The sequence below is a fragment of the Cylas formicarius genome, unplaced genomic scaffold (assembly GCF_029955315.1).
Source record: "Cylas formicarius isolate icCylForm1 unplaced genomic scaffold, icCylForm1.1 PGA_scaffold_2__14_contigs__length_35257938, whole genome shotgun sequence".
NCBI classification, from domain to species: domain Eukaryota; kingdom Metazoa; phylum Arthropoda; class Insecta; order Coleoptera; family Brentidae; genus Cylas; species Cylas formicarius.
Genome location: NW_026844319.1, coordinates 18,718,876 through 18,731,564, shown reverse-complemented (window position 1 = coordinate 18,731,564; position 12,689 = coordinate 18,718,876). Strand labels below are relative to the sequence as shown.

Here is a 12,689-nt window from a genome sequence, read left to right as displayed (position 1 = left end):
GGACCATCACAAAGAAGAACATGAACATTCTAAGAGTCACGCAACGTGCTATGGAAAGGAATATCTCTTAGAGATAAGATAACAAATACATAGATAAGATAAAGAACAAGGGTAACCGACGTAGTGCACAAAGCCCTAAGACATTCCCATTTCAATCTTAGAGAGATGGACGGATGATTTAAAACTAATCGCCGGCCGAAATTGGATATAAACATCCTATAGCAGAAGAAAATGGAAAAAGGAACTTGAAGAGGCGTATGTGCCAAAGTGGATTTAGAAAACGCCAAAAAAAAGAGAGAAGAAGAAGAATATAATGAAAATATCTTGAAGGGCTGAGATGTCGTCGGGCTTTTTTGCCGATACACAAAAATTGTCTTTTTTAATGTGACATCGTAACAATGACTAATAGCTTATTGCAATGTAGGAAAGTTTCTAACCTTTTCGGGCGGTTATAACTGTCTATTTTATTGGCCAGAGTATTCAATTTCAGGGTAAAATTAGGAGAAGTTCTAAAGTTCGCTGCTTGCTCAGTTTTATTTCGTGTTTTTTATTTTGAAAAATTTATTGCATATACTCCTATTAATTTAACGCCAAAACCGTGAGGTGCATTTGCAAAAGAAAATGTATAAATAGCAATATTTCGAAAGCTGTTAATATTATATGGATACTCATCCCAATAAACCTTATAACGCAATTACTAACAGAATTTGTTAAACATACCTTTTTCTCCAAAGAAAATTATTAAGGCGTTGTTAATTGCATTAGCAACCACAATTATAGCACGTTTACTGTAGAGCAAAATTGGTAGTTACGTCTTATTTGTCTTATATGTTTAGTGTCCTGTAGACATGAATTCCGCTGCTGTAAATTTTTATATCGACTTTTTTGTTGCATTAGAAAATGTGAAAAATCAACACGGCTAGTTTTAATTAGAGAAATAAGATTGTAAAATCGGCATATAAAGGACTATTTTAAAATACCGAATGAAAACTTTGTTAAGTTATTTCGGCTTAACAAAGAGGTCATCGGACATTTGACTGCAAGCACTGGGTTGACTACTAACTATTACAACTTAAATTCTTCCGATATCAAGTATTTTTAACCGATTACTGTGGCTTCTGTAGGGAACTGACTAAGTACGACCTACCATGTGTGATGCAGAACTTAAACGATGTTTTAGCCGAAATAGGTTAACACTTTCCACGTGTCTTGTGGAACATCTGTTTTTGCTCATTTTTTGTGAAGAAAGTGACTTTTTGAAAATGAAAATGTGTTTTTGGATTTCCCTGCCTCAGTAATTGATATCAAATGATGAAATTGAAGACGTGCTCATAGGCCCGTGTTGTTTTATGTTGTCTATCTCTCGAATTTGCTTGATTTAACTATTTATAATATAGCCCCAATGATTTATTGCCCCTCTCGCGAATTATTCTCTGCACCCCATGTGGTTATCATGACCACCATTCATATACAGGCAATACTCTTCGCCTTACCCCTCCCTTGTTTGAACGTCTCGTCTGTGTAAATTATAGACGGAAGCAACTCCGTTTTATTTTAAATGAATAGTGGCCCAATTGTTGTAAATATTTTACACTTTTACTTTGGTATCAGTTATTGTTTATCAACTTCGATTCGTAGAAGATTTTCATCATGCCTTTTTATCATATCATACGTTATTTGTTCCAGAAATCTAGATTCCTAAATTTACTTTTTTCGCATTTGGAGTTACACCCAAACCTCCACCAGTACAACGCGTTACTAAATATTGTAAAGTTATATTTCATGTGGGGCAATATTAAAATTTCATTATACATAAAAAAGTTGAAAAATAATGACCACAGATACAATATATTTTGCGTGGTTTTCTGTATTTTATCGCATCAGGAGTACTTATCTATAATCATATTTTCACCTGCCTGATTTCTATGGTGGGTTAATCTTCGACCTACGTCTATGGACGTAGTTTTATTACTATGTACCATTTAGAAACAGACTAAGTGAATTTTGATAATACTGTAAAATTTTTGTCTTATTTATATGCACTTATTACAAAATTCAGCGATAGCATTATCTCGTCGCACGTAGCAGGTATTGTAAATATGTCCACTATCGGGAGGTTTACTATCAGCGTAGTGTTACATCATGCGAAGAGAATTCCATTTAGATAACACAAACTCTTAAAAAATAAAACTTAACAGAATAAACCATGTTGTAAATTGAAAGAGTCGGTAGATATAACAGAAACTGAATGTTGACCTACTTATTGTAAATATTTTATACTTATACTTTGGTATCAGTTATTGTTTATCATCCTCGGTGCTTAGAATATATTTATCAAGCCTATTTCTCAATACTTTATTCGTTATATGTTTCGGATACCTAGACTTTTAAATATTCTGACTGGAACTCTTAACATGTAAATTTAGTAGTCCTAAGTCCTAAAACTTAAAACCTAATAAAATACATGAACCAATTAAAAAGTGCCAGGTGTTATGAGTGTTTGCTTTCTTCCACCGATTAATCAATCCTTAAAATTATTGCCAAAGTATATACAGGATGTTCTCTGTAAATCCTATTTTTTTCTAGATATTCTAGTAGCCATTTCCGAATTCTAAAAGATTCCATTAAAACTTGCCTTTTGTCATTTTTTTAAATCTAAAACCCATGTGTTGAATACACTTCCATAAGCTAGTTCTGTCACATTTAACACCGGTTTCATCTTTTTCAAGCTTCCTAATTAAGATCTAATGTAGGCACGCTTTGTTACTCGTATAACTGGTAAATTTTACGCCGCATTATATCTTGATCACTACACTCGAGAAAATGTCAGCATCGCTTCTTTTTTCCTGGTTGAAATGGGATTATTCACAGTTGATGTTGGAATTTTCGTCAATGTGGCCATTTCTTCTAAAGATGCTTGCTGGATCGCAAAACGTTCAATGAGAGTTAAATAAACGTTGTTTATAAATTTCTTAGTCTCAATAGAATAGTGTTTTTGTACATTTTAGCGGGAGCATCTCCGGAGATACACTAGACTCGCACATATTTTGCATAATTCGCACACGATTCAACACACGCTGTATTACACACGAAAACACGAAATAAGAATGATTACTAATAAACTTAAACTAAGTAGTATACCAAACGAAAGAATATTAAACGCAGGTAGGTATAAAATCATTTTCTATTACGGACCACAATTTTACCTGAATTTCACATAAGCGAGGGACACTCAACAAAACTTCAGTAATTAAAAAAACAAAATGTATCGAGCGTTATTTAATAAGTTTCCTATATTTCACACAGTGATTTCTCTAATATTTTTTAGGTAAATACGTGCTACACACGTGTGGTCTTCAAGATATAAGATGTCGGTAATGTAACTAATATTCATTACCTGCTACCCAAATGGAACATTTGAAGTAATGTTGATGTCTGGAACTCAATCGTTATAAAACACTTGGGTATAATGGTAAAAACCGCTTAGGATTATCTAGCAACGTTTCGGACTTCAAAGATATTTTGGGAAAATGTGCATTTAAAAAAATCGTGCTAACGTTTTTGTTATGGAAAAATCTGTGTTTCTACGAAATGTAAATATAATTTTTTAAACGTTAAGAACCGAAAACTGTTTTTTTATATGGGACAGATCGCACACAAAAAGCACATGGTTTTGATGTGGTTCTTAGAAAAATGTTAAACCAAAACCAAGATTATTTGCAGCTAAAACTACAGTTCGACAGCTACCTGAACTCCAAATATGTGTGCTAAGTCCTCTTCAATGATTCAACATTTTTAGCTTTGATCATTAATAAACAATTCGTTTTGAAATTATTATTTATTAATTTCGACATAAAATATTGCTTTGGAAATGTTTTCATAGAATCATTATCTACTTTATGAAAATTTGGCACCCTCTGCACTAAACAAACAATACGCACTGTAGAATAAACTCTTTAGCCTACCTGATCTTTTTTATTACTTATTATAAACGATTAACTTCTTTCAAAAACTTATGCATCGAATATTTCCAATCACAATATTTCGAAAACGCCTTTTAATAAGATTACACATTACATAAAAATAGTTTGGGAATTTATTTTTTTTTTACCAAGACCACAGTATCTTTTTTATGACGCTTTGAAAGTGAGAAAAGGCATGCAGGTAGTGCCCTTATGAGTAGAGGCTAAATTAAACACAAATTCAAATTTTTCATGTCAAAAACCCCTAATATTGTTTTAACCTAAAACATAGTCGAGGAATCACCCTGTGAAATATTAGACATTTATTAGATAACACCCTATATAGGCAAATATGTATTGCGATAATAAATAAATTTGCAGATAATAAATGCGGTGGTTAGAAATCAACATTTAAAAAAATCGTATCATAATATTAATATTGAAGTCGTTTGTGCATTCCATGCCATCATAAAAACTTTTTGAAAAAGTAACTCAGCTAACAAATTAATCCAAACGGTTCCAATTTTCCGGAAAAGTGTGCGTTCGCCATTAACCAGATTAAAACGAAGATAATTGCTCCGCATGGGACAAAAAGGAGAAGGCAAGAGTCGGGATATATTAAAACATGGTCTGTGGTGCGCGGTTTCGCAGCAGGGAATTCGAAAGAAGGGGATACGAACGAATGAGACGATACGAAAATAATCAGCCAGTTCGTCGTTAGTTGCTGAACAAGCAAAAAGCGTCAGTCAGTCGGTGTTTGTAAACAATAATCGAATGATAAGGTAAGCTGTAGTATTTATCGTACCTAATTGCGTACATGAAGCAGCGAAACTAAAATGATAATACTAATGTTGTAAGACGTCTATTTTAATTGAAAAAACTTAAGGCCCTTTACGTGCGGCGTTCTAATTTAAAAATCTCGTGGAGGAAGGCTTGCTTTTAAAGGCAGCAACTGAACTGCAATTACGAACCAATATCAAAATTTAAACTTTACCTTACATTCTCTATTTTTCATATATATTTTTTGTTTGTTTTTGGATGAAATAGAATAGAATAGAATAAAATGGCGTATTAAAAATGTGTTGTCTTGATTGGGTTCTTGGTTTATTTCCAAGCAATACATTATAAGGTGGCAGCAGGTTTTTAAAAATTTGATTTTATAAAAAATCATTTCGGTATAAATTAAAAAAATTATATATTAATTAAACAAGGGTTAATGTGTAACCGAAATATACGTTCTCTGTTATTCAAATTTTTTTGGGTAATTGCAAGGTAATCGTTAATAGACGATTCGCAGAATTGCAGTTGCAGCCAACGCACTCGGCTGATGGACGTGCAAAACGGCCTTAAAAAAAAATAGGAAAATTTTTCCGCTGAGTGGGTTACAGTTCACTGACTGTGTTGGCAATTTCTGGTTTGGCGAACACGCAACGTTTGCTGGCACTCGAGTTCAAATTTTTCTAGATAATGAAAATTCGCGGGGGGTCACGATATCAGGAGCGCGCCACAAGTTTGGAAATCGCGTTATGATTTCGTCCAAGGTCACCGTAAAGTCGCGCCATCTAATTTGTCATTTTAACCTTGTTATCGAGAAAAAAAACATGTTTATTTTGATCAAACTTTGATTTGCAACAATGATACCTAATAGTTGTAAATATTTTTCTGTGTGTTTCCACAAAACGCAAAACCAGCCACGTTTTGAATATATTTAAAATTGAAAACCAAATTTCAATCGAAATGGCGTCTGAATAATATAATAATAATTGCGCAATGTGATTACGAGGCTGGTTATTATTATACAGGCAGGTCAGATAATAATGCAAAATGCAGAAAGTTTTCAGAAACCTTTAATTCGTCGTAGTAAAAAAATTTATTACTAAAGCGGCCAAAAGAGGATCGTGGGAAACATTTTCAAATTTTCAGCTGACGAAACCGCCATCTTTAACTATGAAAGTGATGTTTCTCTGAAATCTACCCAGCAAATATAAATACTCTTTATGATAATAGTTTTTGGTAAAAGTTTTTGATAATACGGTCTTTTTGAAAATTTGAAGGAAAGGCTCTTATTGGATCTAATTTTGACATATTCTGCTAAACTCGTGACTTAATGTTCCCTGTGGAGAAACAAAATTCAGAACAGGAATCCATTTTTGAGAAAAAAAATATAGGGTCAAGCAATGCATTCTTATTGCCTGTTATTAGTATATAATGCAACACGTGTAGTAAACGGCATTTGACTCACGAGCTTATTTGGCACAAGCGGAGCGAATGTTTAATAAACGAGTGATCTAAAAAGTTTACTAAACGGGTTGCATACACTCTTTCTACTGATATGACCGTCAGAATTGACAAACTTCAAATTTTAAGCCGTGGCTCGGATCTGTGGAAAACGAAACTGACGTACGCTAGATCGGTGAATAATTAGGTATTTTAGAGAAGGAAGTAGAAAAATTATTTTAGGGGCTTATTTCCAAAGTTTATCACAGATACGAATAAAAAAGTATACACAAAATATGTGACGCTATTGATCTTCCTTTTCATAAATATTCCATTTAATATAAAAAAAATTATAAAACAATATTTCTTATTCAAACTGCTTAAGGTTTTAGATCTTCGATTATGATTAGTACACTGGCAATGGCTTTGCTCCAGAAAACTGATGCGTATGATAGGTCGAATAGGAATTGCAATCGCCCCCATCATCCAGGCCAGTTATTTTTAGCTCGAAATAACAGAATCCTTACAACCAGTTCGAGCAACACATTATGTTACTATAAGTTTTGCCGTTGTTGCATGTTATTTCCGGAGCTAGCTTTCAGGATGCGATTTCTGTCCAGGTAAATCAAAATGGTAAACGACACGCTATTGGACAAAACAGTGACGTACCAATACATGGACCTGCCCGTACCCAGTAATAAGTGTCTTGCCACGTACGTCTGGATAGACGGAACGGGGGAAGATGTCAGAGGAAAAACCAGGACACTTGATTTTGTTCCAACCAAACCATCAGGTAGATTGAACGACGACTACTACGCAAGCTATGCTTCATAAAAAATAAAAAAACGTTAATATAAAATCTGTAGGATTGATAGATTTTAAGAAAGAAAGTAATGGTCTCCAAAGTGCAGTGAACTGGATCTAAACTGGAATGGATCTGGTCAGGCAAATTTTATGCATAGGGAGACCGGTAGTAATGAGGATTGTTTTCTTGATCATACCCGTCAGCACCCATGACAGATAACTGTATTAAAAGAATATTTATAATATCTTTTTACCTGTTTCAGTTTTTCGAAGGTGAGGCGATTGTTGTTTGGAAAATCACTTACATTGCTTTTAATAATTAATAAATAATTTTAATAATTAATAAACATTTTTTATATTCTTTTATTGCATATGGTTGCAGTAGTGCAAGTATATATCTGCCAAAATAAAGCTCATCTTTTTGTTAAATTTGCATAATGTACCTGAACATGATCTTGTTTTTTTACATATAAATAATAACTCAGCGAATTATTATGTAAATATTATATCGATGACGATCATTTAGCTACCAGAGATGCTGCCTTTGCCGATAATATGGAAACTTATGAAGCAACTATGAAAAAAAAATTGAAACATGCGCATGCTCGAGATTTAATATCTCGAGTTTAACATGGCCTCTGACATATCGTCAGTTTGGATCTAATAGATCTAATAGCTATATAGATCATATTAGTAACAGAAATGTTCATTAGATTTTATTATTTGGTAATACATATTTGTGCGTATTATTCAGAAATAAAAAATAAATCAGCGTTTTGGTAAACTTTAATTATTAAGTTAGTTGTCATTAAAATAAAAATTAAATTTTTTCCTGTTTTCACGCAATAAACAATATTAAATGTACGTATTTGGGTAAATGCGTGTACAGAGTAAAGAAATATTTCGGTAAATAAAGTAACTAAATGACTAGAACATGAGCAAATCTACAGTTTGTGAGCTGAAGAAATATAGTTAAAAATTAGTTATTTTGTAGGAAACGATAAATCTGAAAATTTAACGATCTCAGGAGAATTTAATCTTCGTGTTCAGCTTGTGAAAATGATTTTTATTGCTGAATAATTTCGTTCATCATCTACTCCGTTTATGCAAATGTCATTATTTGCAGCTGAACGACGCGATGTCGTTTCCTTAAAATTAATAAGGTGTGCGTTTGTTTACGGGAAATCTTAAATTAAAATTTGGTTTGGGCTTCCGCTATTCGGAAATTTAATTACATCGCAGGTGACGTGGCATTTAATTAACGCAAATAGGTACACAACTTAGCATACTTGTATTCTTGAATACATTTATTTATGAATGGGTGTTTTTTTAGCGTATCCACTTTCTAGGTATATTCTAAAGACCATAATATACCGGTTGTCCCTACGCCCTCGTCATTTTTAAAATAAAAAAACAATTTTCAAAATTTTTAAGTAATTTGGACCCTGGTAGAAATTTTTAACGCACCTTTCATTATGTAAATATGTCCATTCAAAAACTTATTCAATTTTTCCTTATTATTGAATTACTTTTTTTGTCTTCATTGCTTTCCGGGCCTAAGTATCACGGTTCAGAAGGTCTTTTGTTCATATAAGGTGGTTTTCTTATAACTTATACAAATTTATAATAGTGTTTCTAATAATCTGAAAATTTTGATGTACATTCCTTTAAAAAAATATATAAAAGGCACATCATGGGTCCTTACCCATACTCCGGGCTTTTATGTTATTTATTATATATATAAATATATATATATATATATATATATATATATATATATATATATATATATATATATATATATATATATATATATATATACGTATATATATATATATATATATATATATATATATATATATATATATATATATATATATATATATATATATATATATATATATATATATATATATATATATATATATATACGTATATATATATATATATATATATATATATATATATATATATATATATATATATATATATATATATATATATATATATATATATATATATATATAATAAAATAAATTCTAAAAGAGACGATTTGACCCAGACAAGTCAAAATTTACAGTATCTTAAAGTATTAATTTCATTTCGAAAATTGTTTTTTGTTTCATGTAATAACTATTTATATATCATCAAGAATGGCACTCATTTGTCATTATTTTCCTGGCACACGACCAAGTCCCTAACTCCCCTATAAATTCTATTAATTAAGTCTGGTATTCGTATTGTTGAATTGTGGTTTTCCAAAAATGTCGAGGTGTCCCAAATTTTGTTTAATGTCGACGAATTATTTGTTTTTATCGTTTGTGTGGATGTTTGATGTTTCGCTGTGAACTCAGGTTATAAAACTTTTGGGCCAAGAAAGAGCAAAATTTGAAATAATTATATTTTATATCCACTTTTTTAGGACATTTGAATTAAATCAGAAATACTCTATTTCCATCTATAAAATATTACCAATGGGACTAGGTCGCGGCCAGTGGTAGAACTTCAAAGGACAAGCTAAGAATATTTTTTGGATACCGACATCATAACTGCTAAAGCTGGTTTCCCAAACCAAAGAGGCTAAAATAATAGACGTTTCCTACTAACAAATGAGAGGAAGTAAAATTGCCCATTCTATTAATATTAATATTAAATTTTGATATTATTGCATTTTAATTTTTCAATCAATCAATTTTCCCAATCATTGCACGAATCTAGACACCCTTCTTAAATGTTCCAGACCTTCCCGTATGGAACTACGACGGCAGTTCCACTTACCAATCGCAAGGTTCCAACTCTGACACGTACCTGATTCCTGTAGCAATATACAAGGATCCTTTTATCCGAGGCAACAACGTACTAGTACTGTGCGAGACCTACAAATACAACAAAGAACCCACGGAGAGCAACAAGAGGGTACGGTGCGCAGAAGCAATGGAAAAGGCCAAAGGAGTACATCCATGGTTTGGCATTGAGCAAGAGTACACTTTGTTGGACATGGATTTGAAACCTTTCGGGTGGCCTAAACAAGGTTTCCCGGGCCCTCAAGGGCCTTACTATTGCGGAGTGGGAGCTAACAAAGTATACGGGAGATCAATTATGGAGGCCCATTACAGAGCCTGTCTTTATGCCGGCATTAACATTACCGGAACTAATGCCGAAGTGTTGTTATCGCAGGTATGATTTTTAAATTTGTTTTCTCCGATGGCGACATTTTGATCAAACTTTTTTCCTAATAGTGGGAGTACCAAGTGGGCCCGTGTGAAGGGATTTCTATAGGCGACGAATTGTGGATGTCGAGATACATTTTGCACAGAGTAGCGGAAGATTTCGGAGTGGTCGTTTCGTTCGATCCCAAACCAGTGGAAGGAAACTGGAACGGGGCAGGGGCGCACATTAATTTTTCTACAGAAGCGATGAGAACTCAAGATGGGATTTTGTAAGTACAGAGATGCAACAAGCTTATACTATGTGGTGACGTCGGCATAACTGTTGCAGTGAAATAGAAAAGGCTATTGAGAAGTTGAGTAAACATCATAAGAGGCACATCCAGGCTTACGACCCTCGCGGGGGGAAAGACAACGAAAAACGTCTGACAGGAAGGAATGAGACGTCTTCCATAGATACTTTCAGTTCAGGTATAATAAAGAGTAGCCTTCAACAAAACTATAGAAAAATAGTTTAGATATGAACTTTGAACATTTTTTCCCTCTACAATTTACATGACGTTTGGCCAATTGACTTCCATGGAGGATTCTATTGTAAGCATTGCACATGGTGGTTTAGCCTCCGCTCGCCCCCGATAGATTCCGTTGCCTTGAATAATTGAAAAAATTGTTCAACGGATGTCGGTAATGAGCGAACGGCCATAGTACCATTGCCCAACTGTAAGTAAAAAACAATGATCAAGAAGAAAGATTTCGATTGAGGTTAGGTTATCTAGTCCGGGAATTAAGAATTTTTATTTGTCAGACCAACTTAAAAGTTAAGGAATACGAACTTAAATAGCTATAATTTTATTTCTCAGGCGTTGCGAATCGTGGAGCGAGCGTACGAATTCCGCGGGGCGTCGCCGAAGAAGGAATGGGCTATTTCGAAGACAGGCGACCATCGTCCAACTGCGATCCTTATTCTGTGGCAGAGGCTCTTGTGCGAACTTGTATTCTGGATGAATAAATGTCGAAAATGTTGGCGTTTAGATAAAGATTGTATATAATCCTACTTATATAAATGTTTATATTTTGAGATACCTTTGTTTTTTTTATGAAAATATTTTCAGGGCTCTTGCTTTTTATTCCAGCATTGGGCCAAATGTGCTAGGTGCTCAAAATTTTGAAATCAAATGTGAAATTTTTAGGTTAATTAAAATCAAAATGATATGTGATTAGAATAATAATTTTAAAAATTGACTTAACTCCTGAGTCCTAATTCTTATTCAATAAATTATATTCAAAGTACTTTATATTTTTATATACCCTTATCAAAAGCCTGATTTAATTGTAGTCTTTTTTATTTAACTTTACCTGCCAATATCTTTTACCACTTTTATCATATTACTCCTTCATGATCTTAATTTTGAAACCATTTTACTTTAAATTTTACAAAATTTATGGGACTAAGAAAATACTTGGACGTGAATGTAGTATTTCATCTGTTAATCTACCCATTATTACATTAAATGCCATTATTCCATAATATCACCATATTTATTTCTTCTAGCTGATTTTGGGAATTCTTCTCTTGCTTCTGTGGAAGGAACTGTTGCAGGCAATTGTCGCGATTCCTTAGGAGATTCCCTAGAGCTTAAATATAAAGAATCAAGAAACACTTTTTGGTATAGCAAAGACAAACCTGTAACTAGACAATCGTTTTTGTTCATATTCTTCTCTATTTTTCTTCCTTAATTCCTCGTAAGTGGTCACATGCTTTTGTTCGGGTGGCATTTCTTCTTCTTGTATTACAATTGGATCTAAAAAGTTAAACAAGTTAAAAACCTCAATGACATACAATATTAATAAAGATAAAAAGGAAATAAATCTTTTGCCAAAAGATTTTTTTCCAACTTTTTTCATACTGTCAACAGAAGGTCGAAATGAATCATCCAATCCATCTAATTGAGGCCTATCCAAGTCAATATCCTGACTTCCCGGACTAATGTCACTGTAACTATCTGTTATTCCAGAGAATGGACTCAAAGACACACTTGGACCAAATCCAGATTCAGTACTAAATAATAGGAGATATAGTAAGAATGTAATCTCTACAAAAATCATTTTACCCCTCTGGAAGCCTACCCTCCTTTCTGGCCCTTATCATCTGCCCCAGAGGACTGTTGGGAAGCTGCATAAGCTTTTCCGCACATTTGCCTTGATAAGAGAATTTTCCAACGAAATATCCAACTGCCACGGCTGCCATAACCTTGGGTGTAGCTCCAAACCTAAGATTAGGTGCCAATGTTCCTTAAATGTTGAGTTACTTACAGAGAAAACATTCTTTATATGACCTACCGGTTTTGACTGCGTAATATGTAGCCCCTCCTAATAGGGCGGAGAGTGGGAGGCATCTTTGGAAAAAGCTCTCCCTGTTGCATTCCTTTAACACTCTCAATTCGTCCGCTGTGAATTTGTACTAGAAAAAAAATTAGGAGAAAAATTGGCAACATACTTTAATTGTACGTTTTAGTACATGTTGGCGCTGCCGGGGTGC

General features: G+C 33.3%; 2 protein-coding genes across 2 annotated transcripts; one reads left to right on the top strand and one right to left on the bottom strand.

Moving 5' to 3' along the window:
* The first annotated feature begins 4,595 nt into the window (after positions 1-4,595).
* Positions 4,596-11,230, top strand: LOC132697854 (glutamine synthetase 2 cytoplasmic-like). Its single transcript, XM_060663559.1, has 6 exons — positions 4,596-4,744; positions 6,800-6,972; positions 9,724-10,160; positions 10,223-10,422; positions 10,482-10,621; positions 11,011-11,230. Exons 2-6 carry the CDS (start codon positions 6,810-6,812, stop codon positions 11,157-11,159), a joined length of 1,089 nt encoding a protein of 362 aa, XP_060519542.1. The 5' UTR covers positions 4,596-4,744; positions 6,800-6,809; the 3' UTR covers positions 11,160-11,230.
* A 256-nt stretch (positions 11,231-11,486) lies between these two features.
* Positions 11,487-12,679, bottom strand: LOC132697855 (OCIA domain-containing protein 1). The gene is made up of 6 exons (XM_060663560.1): positions 12,669-12,679; positions 12,491-12,611; positions 12,262-12,420; positions 12,058-12,209; positions 11,835-11,952; positions 11,487-11,785 (listed from the first exon to the last, which is right to left on the bottom strand). Exons 2-6 carry the CDS (start codon positions 12,571-12,573, stop codon positions 11,668-11,670), a joined length of 630 nt encoding a protein of 209 aa, XP_060519543.1. The 5' UTR covers positions 12,574-12,611; positions 12,669-12,679; the 3' UTR covers positions 11,487-11,667.
* Between the last annotated feature and the right edge of the window lie 10 nt (positions 12,680-12,689).

What these genes read in the sequence shown, in the direction of transcription:
- LOC132697854 (XM_060663559.1), top strand. Translation starts at nt 6,810, where the DNA reads ATGGTAAACGACACGCTATTGGACAAAACAGTGACGTACCAATACATG. An exon ending in CCGAAGTGTTGTTATCGCAG is followed by an intron (nt 10,161 to 10,222) that starts GTATGATTTTTA and finishes TTTTCCTAATAG; the next exon opens with TGGGAGTACCAAGTGGGCCC. An exon ending in CATAGATACTTTCAGTTCAG is followed by an intron (nt 10,622 to 11,010) that starts GTATAATAAAGA and finishes TTTATTTCTCAG; the next exon opens with GCGTTGCGAATCGTGGAGCG.
- LOC132697855 (XM_060663560.1), bottom strand. Translation starts at nt 12,573, where the DNA reads ATGCAACAGGGAGAGCTTTTTCCAAAGATGCCTCCCACTCTCCGCCCT. An exon ending in GAGGGTAGGCTTCCAGAGGG is followed by an intron (nt 12,210 to 12,261) that starts GTAAAATGATTT and finishes CCTATTATTTAG; the next exon opens with TACTGAATCTGGATTTGGTC. An exon ending in AAACGATTGTCTAGTTACAG is followed by an intron (nt 11,786 to 11,834) that starts GTTTGTCTTTGC and finishes TTTATATTTAAG; the next exon opens with CTCTAGGGAATCTCCTAAGG.